At 35.6% G+C, this 13,693-nt stretch overlaps 1 protein-coding gene and 1 long non-coding RNA gene across 3 annotated transcripts in view; one reads left to right on the forward strand and one right to left on the reverse strand.

The window, feature by feature from the left end:
• The window catches only part of VPS8 (VPS8 subunit of CORVET complex), a 268,885-nt gene that overhangs the window by 53,062 nt on the left and 202,130 nt on the right, over window positions 1-13,693 (forward strand). Inside the window, 5 exon segments of the mRNA XM_025451499.3 lie at window positions 6,577-6,651; window positions 7,648-7,683; window positions 9,090-9,180; window positions 9,600-9,646; window positions 10,624-10,713. Coding sequence (XP_025307284.3) covers window positions 6,577-6,651; window positions 7,648-7,683; window positions 9,090-9,180; window positions 9,600-9,646; window positions 10,624-10,713 — 339 coding nt within the window.
• The window catches only part of LOC125754293 (uncharacterized), a 176,151-nt gene continuing 167,936 nt past the window's right edge, over window positions 5,479-13,693 (reverse strand). Inside the window, exon 5 of one of the 2 annotated variants that reach the window (XR_007408098.1) lies at window positions 5,479-6,090. This is a non-coding gene — a long non-coding RNA (uncharacterized LOC125754293). The remainder of the gene's footprint in view (window positions 6,091-13,693) is intronic. The other variant, XR_007408097.1, reaches the window with a different exon arrangement.

Genomic DNA, 13,693 nt, shown 5'->3' on the forward strand with positions numbered 1-13,693 from the left:
TCCTAAACAGTAATCTGTAAGCAGGAAATTTAGAGGCTTTCCTGAGCAATTTGGAAGAAAAAATAGTAATGATGTTCATATTTAATGAGCATCTACTCTATGATATGCAGCTATTACTCAAATCTCCATGAGATATTAGAACTTCAGAGTTTAAAAAATATATGAAAGGGTCTTCCAGCCTCAGAATTTAGGAACCAAGACAATCCAGAATAAGAAATGGTAATGCAATAAAATTCACTAAAGACTAATTACTATTTCATACTTAGGTATTTTCTTTTGTCTGAATGGTTATCAGAAAGTCTATCAGAAATAGACTTTGAACTTGCAGTTTTGGCCAAGATGGAATAATAGACACTGGACTTACTCTCCTGTGTAGAAGATAAAAAAAACAAAAACAAAAAAAACAAAAAAAACCTTTTTAGAATCCTGGACATCAGGTCTTGAAGGACAGCAATCCATGACAAAATGGGAAACAAGTGATATGAGCCCTATGATTATCCTAGTTTCTAGCCTAGAGAGAGTTTCCAGGCTGTAGCTTAGGGATAAGGAACCCAGTTGGAGCCTGAAGGACTTCATGAGCTGAGACTGTGGGAAGACTAAGGTGGGTTGAGTTGCAGCACTGGGTACTGGAGAGGAGAGCACTACCTATGGTTACCCTTGTGTATTCAGCCGACTACTGATTGGCAGATGCATATCAGGGAACTACCAAGGCCAGGGAAATAATTTTTTGATAGGTTTAGGAGGAACTATTATCCATTGCTTACAGTGGCTTGTTTATACAGCCACAATGGAAAACTTCATAATTTATAGGGCATTGGGTAGAATACCCAGGGACATCTTGCCTCTGTAGAGGGGAATAATTAGGACCAGAATAAACATTGTTCTCGTCCCTACTACAAATCTTAAAAATAAGACCAGAAAGAATCAAATTGTTTCCAAGTAACTTAACTATATCACAAAACAAAGCAGAAGGATATTAATAATAAAGAAATTTCCAGAACCCAACAAAATAAAATTCACAGTGTTTGCTATTAGATTACTAGGCATGTAAAAAGAAAAACACAATTTATAGTGAGAAGAAAGTTCAATCAAAAATGACTTAGACCTGGAACAGAAGTTAGAATTAGCAGACAAGGACAAAACAACTATAGTCTGCAGGTCCAAAGAGTTAAGTATTGTGGCACAGAAGATGCTAAAGAAGATGCAGATCTAACTTCTGGAGTTAAAAAACTACAGTGCTTAAGATGAAAAACACCCTGGATGGAAAAATGAAATGTCCAAGAGTAGACATGACAGGGAAAAACATTAGTGACCTTGAAGATGCAGTAATATTATCTATCCAAAATGAAACACAGAAAAAGTAATTTAAAAAAATTTATGACCCGTGAGACAGCATTGAGTAGCCTAATATATGAATAGTTGGAATCACTGAGGGAGAGAGAGAAAAAAAAAAAGGAAAAATAGCAGTCAAAAACTATCCAAAACTATAAACACAAATTTTTAAGAAGCTCAGTGACCCTAAGCACAAGTAAAATAAAACCATATATAGATGATCAAAATGAGTGGTAAAGAGAAAAATATTAAAGCAGCCAGAGAGAAAAGATACTAAATGCAAAGGAGCAACAATGAGAGCAGATTTCTCATCAGAAACAACTGGAGCAATCTACAAGGATACACACAATAGCCAGGATGTTCAACATTGTTCATCATTAGGGAAATGCAACTCAAAGCCTCAATGAGATGTCACTTCACACCCACCAGGCTGGCTGTAACTAAAAAGGCAGACAGTCTCAGGTGTTAGTGAAAATGTGGAAAAACTGGGACTGTTACACACTGTTGGTGGAAAATGGTACAGCTGCTGTGGAAAACATTTTGGCAGTTCCTCAAAATGTTCAGCATATTCGTAAGGATTCATTTGAGCAGATCTACTCTTAGGTATATACCCAAGAGAAGTGAAAACGTATGCCCACACAAACACTTGTTCACAAAGGTTCATAGCAACATTATTCATAATAGCTAAAAAAAATGGAGGCAATTCAAATATCCACCACTTGGTAAATGGATAAACAAAAAGTGACTTAGCCACGTAATAGAATACTATTCTGCAACGAAAAGTTGAGCTACTGACACATGCTACAACATGGATGATCTTCTCAAAAATACTGTATTAAATGTTAGAAGCCATATGGAAAGATTGTTTGATTTTATGAGATGTCCGGAAAAGCCAAGTTGATGGAGACAGACATAGATTAGTGGTTACTTGAGACTGGGACTAGGGATGAAGGTTGACTGGAAATGAGTACAAGGGCTCTTTGTGGAGTGATGGAAATATTCTAAAATTGGATTTTGGTGATGGTTAAAATTATCAAAAATTAATTAATTATTAATTTAAAATATTAATTATTAATTAAAATAATTTTAAGTTATTAAAAATTATTGTACATTTAATGAGTGAATTTTATGGTATATAAGTTATACTGCAGTACTGTTATTTAACAAGAGCAATTGTTTAAAACAAAAATAATATAATGCTTGATAATGTAGTAGTAGTATGTATGATGAAAAAGGATATAGCAGCAGGCAGTGGGGCATAGAAGTATATCATTGTAAGGATTGACATTATACCTCAAATAGTATAATAATATTTAAGTGTAGAAGAAGATAAGTTAAAGTTACATACTGTAAACACTAGAGCAGTCACGGAAAAAGAAGTGGTGTAACTAAAGTTAATAGTAGTGACAAAATGGGATATTAAAAATATCAAATTCAATGAAGCATAAAAAAGGAACAGACAAGTAGAAAAAACAGTTAATAAGATATAAATCTAAACTCAACCATATCAGTAATTACAGGAAGTGGAAATAGTCTGAACATTTCAATTATAAGGCAGAGGTTGTCAGATTGGATAAAGAAAAGCAAGAACTGACTCTGTGCTATCTACAAAACACAGTAAGCACAAAGATACATATAAATTAAAAGTAAGATGATGGAAAAAGACATACCATGCAAACTCTAATCATAATCACTAGGTTTCAGAGGAGGAAATATTGTCAGAGATAAGGAGAAATTTCAAATTGATAAAAAGGGGTTACAAAAAGACACAGCAGCCTTAAAGATTTAAGTACCTAGGATCAGACCTCCAATATACACGAAACAAACACTGATGGAACTGAAAGGAAAAAACAACAAATCCATAATTACACAAACTCCCTCTCAGTTGTTATTAGAATTCGTAGGCAGAAGATCATTAAGGGTATAGAAGACTTAAACACTATTGACCAACTGACCTAAGTGGCATTTATAGAATATTGCTCCAAACAAAAGCAAATTACAAACTTCTGTCAAGAGCACTTGAAACATGCACCAGTATAGGTTATATGCTAGATTGTAGAACAAGCTTACATAAGTTCTTAAAGAAATCCTCAGGATAAATCTGGAAAACACCAAATACTTGGAAATTAAACTGTTGTTTTTATAAATAACGCATGAGTCAAGAAATCTCAGGAAATTGGAATATATTTTAAACTGAATGAAAATGAAAATACAACATATTGAAATCTGTGATTGACAATTATATCAGTTTTTAAAGGGTAACCGATAGCATTAAATACTTAGAAAAGAAGAAAGATTTCAAATCAATGCCCTTAGCTTCTGTCTTAAGGAAATAGAAAGTTAACCTAAAGTAGATTGAAGGAAAAATAAAAAGGTGAACACAAATCAATTAAATAGAAAATGGACCAACAGTAGAGAAAATCAAAGAAATCAAAAGATGGTTCTTTAAAAGAGAAATAAGGGATCCCTGGGTGGCGCAGCGGTTTGGCGCCTGCCTTTGACCCAGGGCGCGATCCTGGAGACCCGGGATCGAATCCCACATCAGGCTCCCGGTGCATGGAGCCTGCTTCTCCCTCTGCCTATGTCTCTGCCTCTCTCTCTCTCTCTCTCTCTCTGACTATCATAAATAAATAAAAATTTAAAAAAAATAAAAGAAATAAAATTGGTAAACCTCTAGTGAGATTAATTAATACAAAGAGGAAGACACAATTACCAGTATCAGGAATGGAAGAGGTGTCTTCACTGGAGAGTCTATAGATATTAAAAAGATATGTGTATAACTTTATGCCAATAGATTCAACAACTTTAGATGAAATGGAAAAATTCCTTGGAATGCACAAATTATTAAAGCTGACTCAACAAGTGATAGAAAATCTAAGTCACTGTGCATCAGTTAAAGAGATTGATTTTTCTAGAGAGAAGTTCCAACCCCAATAGCTATACTAGTGAGTTCCGTTATGTTTAAGGGGGAAAAAAAGACCAATTGTACACAAAAATCTTTTTAAAAAGGGAGAAAAAGGAAGCACATAACTTTTTATAAGACTGGATTAACTCCAATGATAAAATCAAAGATTGTTAAAGATTAAATTGTTAAATTTAAAGATTGTTAAAGAATCTATGTTAAAGATTTTTTTTAAAAATTTATTTATTCATGAGAGACAGAGAGAGAGGCACAGGCAGAGGGAGAAGCAGGCTCCACCCAGGGAGCCCGATGTGGGACTCGACCCCAGGATCTCGTCCTGGGCCAAAGGCAGGCACCAAGCTGCGGTAGCCACCCAGAGATCCCCCAAAGATACTATATTAAAGAACACTACAGACTAATGTTCTCATAAGCATGAAAGTAAAAATACTTAAAATATTAGCCAATAGAAGCCAGCAATATATAAAAAAGTAATAAATTATGATCAGATGGTGTTTTATCCAAGGCATGCAAGGCTGGTTTAGCATTCAAAAATCAGTGTAATTTACCATATTAGTTGATTATAAAAGAAAAACTGTGATATCATCTCAAAAGACATAGAAAAAGCATTTGATAAAGTTCAATATCCATTCCTGAGAAAACTAGGAATAGAGGGAACTTTTTCAACCTTAAAATCCAGGGCATCGATAAGAATCTTATAGTTAACACCATACTTAAAGTTATATTGCCAAAAAACAAACCCATTTCAAAACAAAAGACCCTGGTTCTGATCAAGCATCTTCTAAAGAAAATATGGAAGACAGAGGAACATGTTAAAAGATTCCATGTGGATGCAATTAGCAAAATCTATGTAGTGGGAAACTATGGAATAAGTGTTCCAGTTTCTTCAACAGTAAATTTTAAGGAAAATAAAGGATTGAAATGCAGGCAAAACCTATAAATTTAAAAGAGAATTAAGACACCTATCAGCCAGCTCTGATATGTGGTCCTTGGTTGAATCTTGATTTAGACATGTGAAATGTAGAAAAAGCAAAACCAAAACAACAAAAACCTTAACAACATTTGACATTTATGAGACCATTTGAAATCTAAACGCTGGATTTTCATATTGAGGATTTTTATTTTATTTTTATTTCATGCTGTTAATTTTTAAAAGTATACTAATAAAGTGGTTATGTTAAAAAGGACTAATTTATTATGTATATAGTGAATTTTTATTAATGAAATATTCAAAATCTGAGAGTCATCTCAAAATTACACTGTATATAGGGGAATCTGTGGGAATATGGGTGAGATAAGATTGGTGATGATCTCATAATTCATAAGACTGATTAACAGATGCAGAGGGTTCATTGCAGTATTCTCTACCTTTGTATATGTTTTTAAATTTCATAGTGAAAAATTTAAAATTATCATGGTTATCAGCTATTGACCATTTACGTATTTTGGGACATTTATAAATGTTAACATATTTAAGTTTCATGGAAACTGATGATTTTTCAAAGATGAGAAAACTGAATGTCAGAAGTTTGAAACTTCTCTAGGGTCGGGTCATACCTTAAGTAACAGACAAAATTCACAGTCCAGATTTATCACACAATAGTTTCATTTCTCTTTTGCTGGGCTAGGCTGAATCCCATATATTATGTTGCTTTGTCTTCCTGTTTCTCCTTGTGTTTTAGGTTGATGTTTATTTCAGATAAGTTAGAGGTACCATTTCCAAACAGCCCTGTTCTTTCCCAGAGGCAGTGAGTATCTGTCTTCCAATAATGGGCAGGTCTCAACAGTTTCCCTTTAGATTTAGAAAGTTGGCGTATTCCTCCCATGTCTGCAATATTCTGAAAAATAAAAAGAGCATATGTAAGCAGAGAATTAACTTTTTGCACTTTGTCTTTTCTGCCACTTTCACTGACAGACTGACACTTGACTGACATTTTTCCCCCCACTAATTTATGGGATAAAACTATGTTGACTTAAATTCTGTGTACTTGACATTGTTTAAAACTTAATGAGCCTTTTAATTGGAACAAGACAATTACCATATGATTTCACTCATATGTGGAATATAAGAAATAGTGAAAGGGACCATAACTGAGTGGGGAAAAACTAGAGAGGAAGACAAACTGAGAGACTCCTGACTCTGGGAAACAAAGCATTGCAGAAGGGAGGAGTGGGAGGGGTGGATAGGGTGATGGGTGACAGGCATTAAGGAGGGCATGTGATGTGATGAGCAGTGCCTGTTATATGTTGGCAAATTGAATATACACTACAAAAAAAAAACTTAATGAGACTTCTAATACATGTAATTTTTTCTTTTTTTATAGGCTTTGGTTGGAGAGAAGGCTTGTTATCAATCCATCAGTAGCTATGGTGGTCAGATCTTTTATTTGGGGACAAAAGTAAGCTCTTTTACTCTGTGACTTGGCATTTGTTTGTGTCAGGGTAGTTGCGGCTGAAGTTTCTGGTAAAGAGAGCTGTGCATTATAAAGTGAATATTGATCAGCAATAATCTAGGACTTTTTTTTTTTTTTTTTAGGGGATTTTTTTTTTCCTTTTTAAGTAAGCTCTGCACCCAATGTTGGGCTTGAACTCACAACCCATATAGTTGTTGTGATTTTTTTTTTAAATTTTTATTTATTTATGATAGTCACAGAGAGAGAGAGAGAGAGAGAGGCAGAGACACAGGCAGAGGGAGAAGCAGGCTCCATGCACCGGGAGCCCGATGTGGGATTCGATCCCGGGTCTCCAGGATCACACCCTGGGCCAAAGGCAGGCGCCAAACCGCTGCGCCACCCAGGGATCCCTAGTTGTGATTTTTAACTTACTTATTTTCTCAACTTTTAGACATACTGTTACTTTCATTTAGGTTATCATAGTGTGCTTATTTTTTTTATTCAAGGATATACTTTCATAATCTTCACATTTATGTTTTCATGACCAGGAAGATACCTTATCATGTATATTTGTCATGTAATTAAGATGTCCTTTGGCTTAGATCAGTTTAGGATGTATTACGATGCATTGAGCAGTTTGACTTAGAATAGAATTGCTGGTATAGGAACTTTTTTTGTGTATCAGTTCCTTTTTTTTTTTAACTTGGAGAAATATTTCATCAGTATTAAAAATTCAAAATATTATCAAGTTAGTACAGGGATTTGGGCATTCTTTTTCTTTTCCTGTGGAATTAGCTCCTTGGACTTAGTGGCTTAGTGACTGTTGAATGTTTGATTGACTCTTTAATGTGGGCCCTTGAAAATACTTTAGTAGATACCTCTAACTGTAGTATGAAATATTTTTACTTAGAAGTAAAATGAGATGTGGGACTGGGACAAATATGTCTTCTAAACAAGGCTGTTAAAGATGATCATTTTAATTATGGTTTCTTTACTTTCCAGTCTGTTTATGTGATGATGCTGAGAAGCTGGAGAGAGGTGAGTTCAAAGTAGTTTTATATATTAGAGCTGTTGAATTGATAGCATCTTAACATTTCTGTTTTGACTTTGCAGGAAAAGATTATTTGGATTTTTGCTTTTTAATTTCAGAAGTATACATCAGAATCACTGTAACCATTAGGTACTTGATTTGATAAAACTAACTATAAATTAGGATTACGTTTAGCTACATATTATCAGAAAATTTAATGGTGGCTTCAGTAAGATTTCTCTCTTATGTAAAAACAGTTTGGAGGTAGGGAGTCTGTGGCTAATGTGGCAGCTCTATGGTCTTTAGTGTACTATCTATACTAGTTTCACCATCCTTGTGTGTGAATTCTTGTCTCTAGGTCATTTTATGTTCCAGTATGGCTGCTGGAGCTCTGGCTATTAAGTGCACATTCCAGGCAGGAGGAAAGGGAAGAGAAGGGCTGGTTCCTGCCATTCATTCATTCATTCATTATTCATTCATTCATTTATATATTCATATATATATATGTGTGTGTGTGTGTGTATTTAGGCCCCTGCCTTTTAAAAATCACATCCTAGAATGGCCAAACAACATTTCCACTTATCTATAATTGGCCAGACCTTAGTCACATCGCCCCAGATGGCTACAAGGGAGTCTTAGAAAAGTCCTTTAGCTGGTATATTGCTGTCTCAGGTAAACTTGGAATTTGTTACTGAAGAGGAGGGAGTGAATGGGTGTTGTGTTAAATAACTGCTCTTTTTTTTTTTTTTTAAAGATTTATTTATTTATTTATTTATTTATTTATTTATTTATTTATTTATTTATGATAGACATAGAGAAAGAGAGAGAGGCAGAGACACAGGAGGAGGGAGAAGCAGGCTCCATGCCGGGAGCCCAACGTAGGACTCGATCCCGGGACTCCAGGATCGCGCCCTGGGCCAAAGGCAGGCGCTAAACCGCTGAGCCACCCAGGGATCCCCTAACTGGCCATTTTTGTTATAGTGACATTCCAGCCTTTTCCTCTTTTCATATTTAGGCCTTGTGGCTGCTTATATTAGCTTATACAGTCACAGTACAGTCCAGTGCTTTAAGAAATTACTTTTCTTGGAAATAGGATAGTCACAGAGGCACCTGGATGGCTCATTCGGTTGACCGTCTGACTCTGGGCTTTGGCTGAGGTCATGATCTCAGGTTTCTGGGATCCAGCTTAGTGGAAGATCTGCTTGGAATTCTCTGTCTCCCCTCTCCACTCTGCTTGTGGGGGGCTCTCTCTCTCAAAAATAAAATCTTAGAAAAAAATAAGATAGTCACATGGTTATTGGAATAATTTCAGCTGTTAAGCAACAACTTCCGAAAAGATATTAGGTAGAATAGGAATTCCAGCTCTTAGTTGGTCAAACAAAGGGGTCTAGCTTTTCTCATTTGTGCATTTTAGAGAGTGGATCATCTCCTGAAACAAGATTGTCTTACAGAAGCCTTGGCTCTTGCATGGTCTTTCCATGAAGGAAAAGCAAAAGCAGTAGTGGGTAAGTTAACAGAATACCTGTGTAGTAGACATTATTTTTCTGGAGTAGAGAGAATGAATAATACTAATCACTCATAGAACACTTTTTAGCCTAGTGTTCAAATATATTATGAACTAAGATGTTATTAAATTGTACGACTTCCAGTGAAAAAGGTTAATGACAAATACAAAGTTTTAATGCTGCTTTTTAAATTCTTTCATAAGGCAAATTTACTGTTGGAATAAAAGGGAAGTACATTGATAGGTTATCTGGTCCAGTAGATGTAAGATGCTCTTATTGTGGCATATTAGTCAACATTTTGATATCTAAACATTGTTATAATTATGTCTATTGCTAGCACAGTGTAAATAAAATACCATAATAGTTTCAGTCCTGAAGATGTGGGCTTTGTTTTTATGCTGGATTTTGCTTCTCTGCAGGATTATCAGGGGATGCCAGTAAGCGAAAGGCTGTTGTTGCAGATCGGGTGAGTATTTTAATAGAGGCTTTAAAAGGGTACAATACAGTTTTCCTTATGTTATAAGCTAATAATTTGGGGGTATGATTAGGTAAACGACTATAGTCAAGGAGAGAGTGTATATATACACACTGTTTTGTTATATATATATGATTACGATTCCCTGGTGTCAATCTTGAATGCTTTTAAACTTTCTTCTTATCACCTTTCCTTTTTTTCCCTTGCTCTCCTATGAAGATGATAAAATTGTAAAATAGCCAAAGACTGCAAAAGGAGGAGGGAGAAACCCAGGGATCTGGATTGTTTCTGAGCCTAATTATAGCCCATAGAAAGTTGACATGTGTTAGTTTTCACAAACAGGTAATTAGGAGAAATAGAAATACTACATGTGTAAGTGTTTGCATTGTCTGAGGTAACAGAGAGGGCTGATGTTTTATTATTATTGTTATTAATTAGCATTCATATAATTAATTAATGTTGGCTTTGCTTTCCCAATCTAGACTTGGTTGAATCTATTTACTATACAGTCATTCCTCTTTTTATTGTGCAAATGCACTGGTAAAAATTATATTTCAAATTAGTGTAAGCATATGGGAAACATGAATAGAAATTGGTCACTCTTCAGACATGAATAATTTTCTCAGTATTTGCTAAAATAGTTTAGAGATATGTGTTCTATCTGTGTTCTTGAGGGAAAGACCTACAGCAGAGCATTTCTGAAGAGCTTAACTTCAATTTTTCATTTCCTGAGCAATAGAGGTACCACTGAGGTCTAGACCTGGAGGTTACCAAAATAGTAGTAGCCCTGAGGCTGAAGGAAATTATTGTGGGATTAAAAAAAAATGGGAAATAAAGCCACTAATGTTTTAAATAATATTTTTAATAAAACTTGATTCTGTATTATTTAGGCAGATCCACATATATCGAGTATTGAAAAATATTAGAGACATGTTTTGATTTTCTATACAAGGCTATTTTCCTTACAGATGGTAGAAATCCTGTTCCACTATGCAGATCGAGCTCTGAAAAAGTGTCCAGACCAGGGAAAAATCCAAGTGATGGAGCAGCATTTTCAGGTATACCTTTGCACGGGCTTCTAATAGACGTTGTTATGAATAGGTTTAATACTGCTCCTTTATATTACTTGAGAATGGGACTTTCATGTTTTGGTTAAACATTTTTTAGCATTCACAGTTTTATTTCAGGGCTTTTGGAGCATTCTAAATGAAGAAATTTTGAACTAACAGGTCATACCAGAGTAGATACCTAAAATGTGGAGTGTTGATGCTTAGCTACTTAGTGGTGTATGGAAGGAAAAGATGTATATGTGAGAGTACATACCTGTGAATTGACACCTTACAGTGGCTGACACCTTGTTGATAAGTAATATATATGTTAATTAGACTAGTCGGAGAAGAGCTGTACTACCAAGGTTTGCATTTAGTTCTAGGAGCACCTGTGATTCAGCAACAGCTTGGTTACCCCCGACAAAAAAAAATCTCTGAAATATGTTAATGAAAGATCTTTAGTTTCTCTTAGAACTCAATGAAAATGGAAGTCAAGAAACAATTTGAAAACCTGTACAGTTTTTATTATGTGAGTTGTATGTTTGTAGTCATCTCCATTTATATTTATTGCAAATCTCTGTTTGTCCTTCTCCATTTTTGGAGTTCCATCACATCTCCTGTCCCTACTTTCACGTTTAACAAAAAATCGGAGGGTCAACGAACATTATCTAAAAAAGGCCAGATGGGAAAATTTAGGCTTTGCGAGGAGGCCATATGGTCTCTGTCACATATTTCTCTTTGTTTTCTTTCTTTTTTTTTAAACAGCCCTTAAAAAATTTAAAAGCCTTTCTTAGCTGTGAGCCATACGGAAACAGGCTGCGGGCAGGACTCAGTCTATATAGCAAAGTATGCAACCCCTGGCACTGGGTGTATCGTATGTCAAATAGACATGGTCCTTACTATCTTAAAGTTTGCAATCCAGTTGAAAGAATTTTTCTTGTGTACATTAATGGAAATACTTAGAAGAAGTCTAGGGGTTTTGAAGTTCTGAAGAGCAGTCACAGCTTGTATATTTCCATATGTCCAATTGATGCTAGTAACTTCGGAAGACAAGGATAGATAGTGCAGTTGGAGGGTATGAGCGGAGGATTTGGTTTCCTGAGCTATGCTCTTTAATGTCACAGTAGTGGGCTTCTGGCAGAGTAACTTTTATTACTGGTTGGTTGTATGCTCGTTAAATTTATCACTAAAGTAAAGGAATAAGCCCTGATGAAATTATGAAATTATTAGGAGGAAGGCATATGGCAGAAAGAAAGCCTTGGGAACAGTACTGTTTGGCAACAGTACCTTGTATATACTTAAGTTTGTATACCATTGCAGTGTACATAGAATACAATATTTTAATAAGGGGTGTCTGTTACCAAGAAGTGATGGGATGGTATTTTTGAAAGAACTCTGACCATTGGAAGGTACACTTTTGAAAAGAAATATCTAATAAGGAATGCTCAGAGGGGCTAATGAGGGGTGTGTGTATGTATGATACAGAAACCACTGTGCTTGGGGAAAGGGTATGGCAGAGAGCCATAAAAGAAGAAAGGAAAAAAGGTGATGCTCTGGCGGAGAAATACAAAAGAATCTTGGCATGACAGGGACTATAGATGATTGTTTCTAATACAGATTATAAAATTTACAAAGAAACAAACTGTAATGTTCTGTATCTAGATATATGTTGGAAGCTTCATTCTGCCAAAAGAGTATCGGCTACCATTTTTTTTTTTATTAATGATTTAGTCTCCTAGAAGGTAAAGGAAATAATGGTGGGAACCATTATTCTGGATTTACTTTTTTACCAATGATTGGGGAAATAGAATGGATAAACTCTTGAGGGGGAAAAATACCACTTTATTTTAAAGATTGTAATAATGTTGAGAAATAAGCTCAGCTTGAATCCTATATTTTAGAAAGCATATGTTTCAGAAGAAAAAATATGGGCACAATCTCATGGTTATAGGCTTCAAAAAACAAATGGGTTCACAAAGAACAGGAAATTCTTAAATTTTGACATAATAACTACAAAAATTCAAAGAGAAAGGAAATGAGGAGGAATGTTGAGAGAAGTATCTGTCTACAAAGCACAGACCAGCTATGAAAGGTAGAGGGAGACCAATAATCAAAGATATATGTCAAAGGCACCATGAGCCTTATAAGATTGTTGGAAAAGAGAATAGTCCTCAGATGGTGCCTACCAAAATGCTAAGAGCTACCCCAAAAGGGATTTTGACCAAGAGTCACCGAGTGTCTACTACATGCCAAGTACTAGGTAAAGTTTTCTTTTTATTTATTTTATTTATTCATTTATTCTCTCTCTCTCTCTCACACACACACACACACACACACACACACACACACACAGAAAGAGAGAGAGGGGCAGAGACACAGGCAGAGGGAGAAGCAGGCTCCGTGCAGGGAGCCCAACGTGGGACTTGATCGCAGGACTCCGGGGTCACACCCTGAGCCAAAGGCAGACGCCCAACCGCCGAGCCACCCAGGCGTCCCAGTTTTTTTTTTTTTTTTAATACAATTTTTATTTAATTCTCACAACAACCTCATGTGTCAACAAAGAGATTCTGTTTTTAATCCCCGTTGTGTGGATTAAGAAAGTTGAACTGAGAGAAGTTAGGTGATTTTCCAAGGTAGCATTGCTGGTAAGTGGTGGGGCCAGTACTCCAGTCCAGGCTTTTCTGGTTTCAAAGCCTAGTTCTTAACTAACTGTTGTTCTGTATGATTATTTTCAGAGCAAGTGAAGGAAAGGATCAGTGAGAAAGGGTAACTGATGTTAATAGGTGATCAAGAATGAAGATTGCAGCAAGCATCTAACCCATCTAATACTTACTGTGGTAGGCACTGTTAATGCTTTACACCTACTACTTCATGTAATTCTCTCATAATTCTGTAAGGTGGGTACCGTTGTTATTCACACTTATAGATGAGACTGAAGCACAGAGAGGTTAGGTAGCCTGTTCTAGGTCACACAGTTCATAAATGATAG

Source organism: Canis lupus, chromosome 34 (assembly GCF_003254725.2).
Source record: "Canis lupus dingo isolate Sandy chromosome 34, ASM325472v2, whole genome shotgun sequence".
NCBI lineage: Eukaryota > Metazoa > Chordata > Mammalia > Carnivora > Canidae > Canis > Canis lupus.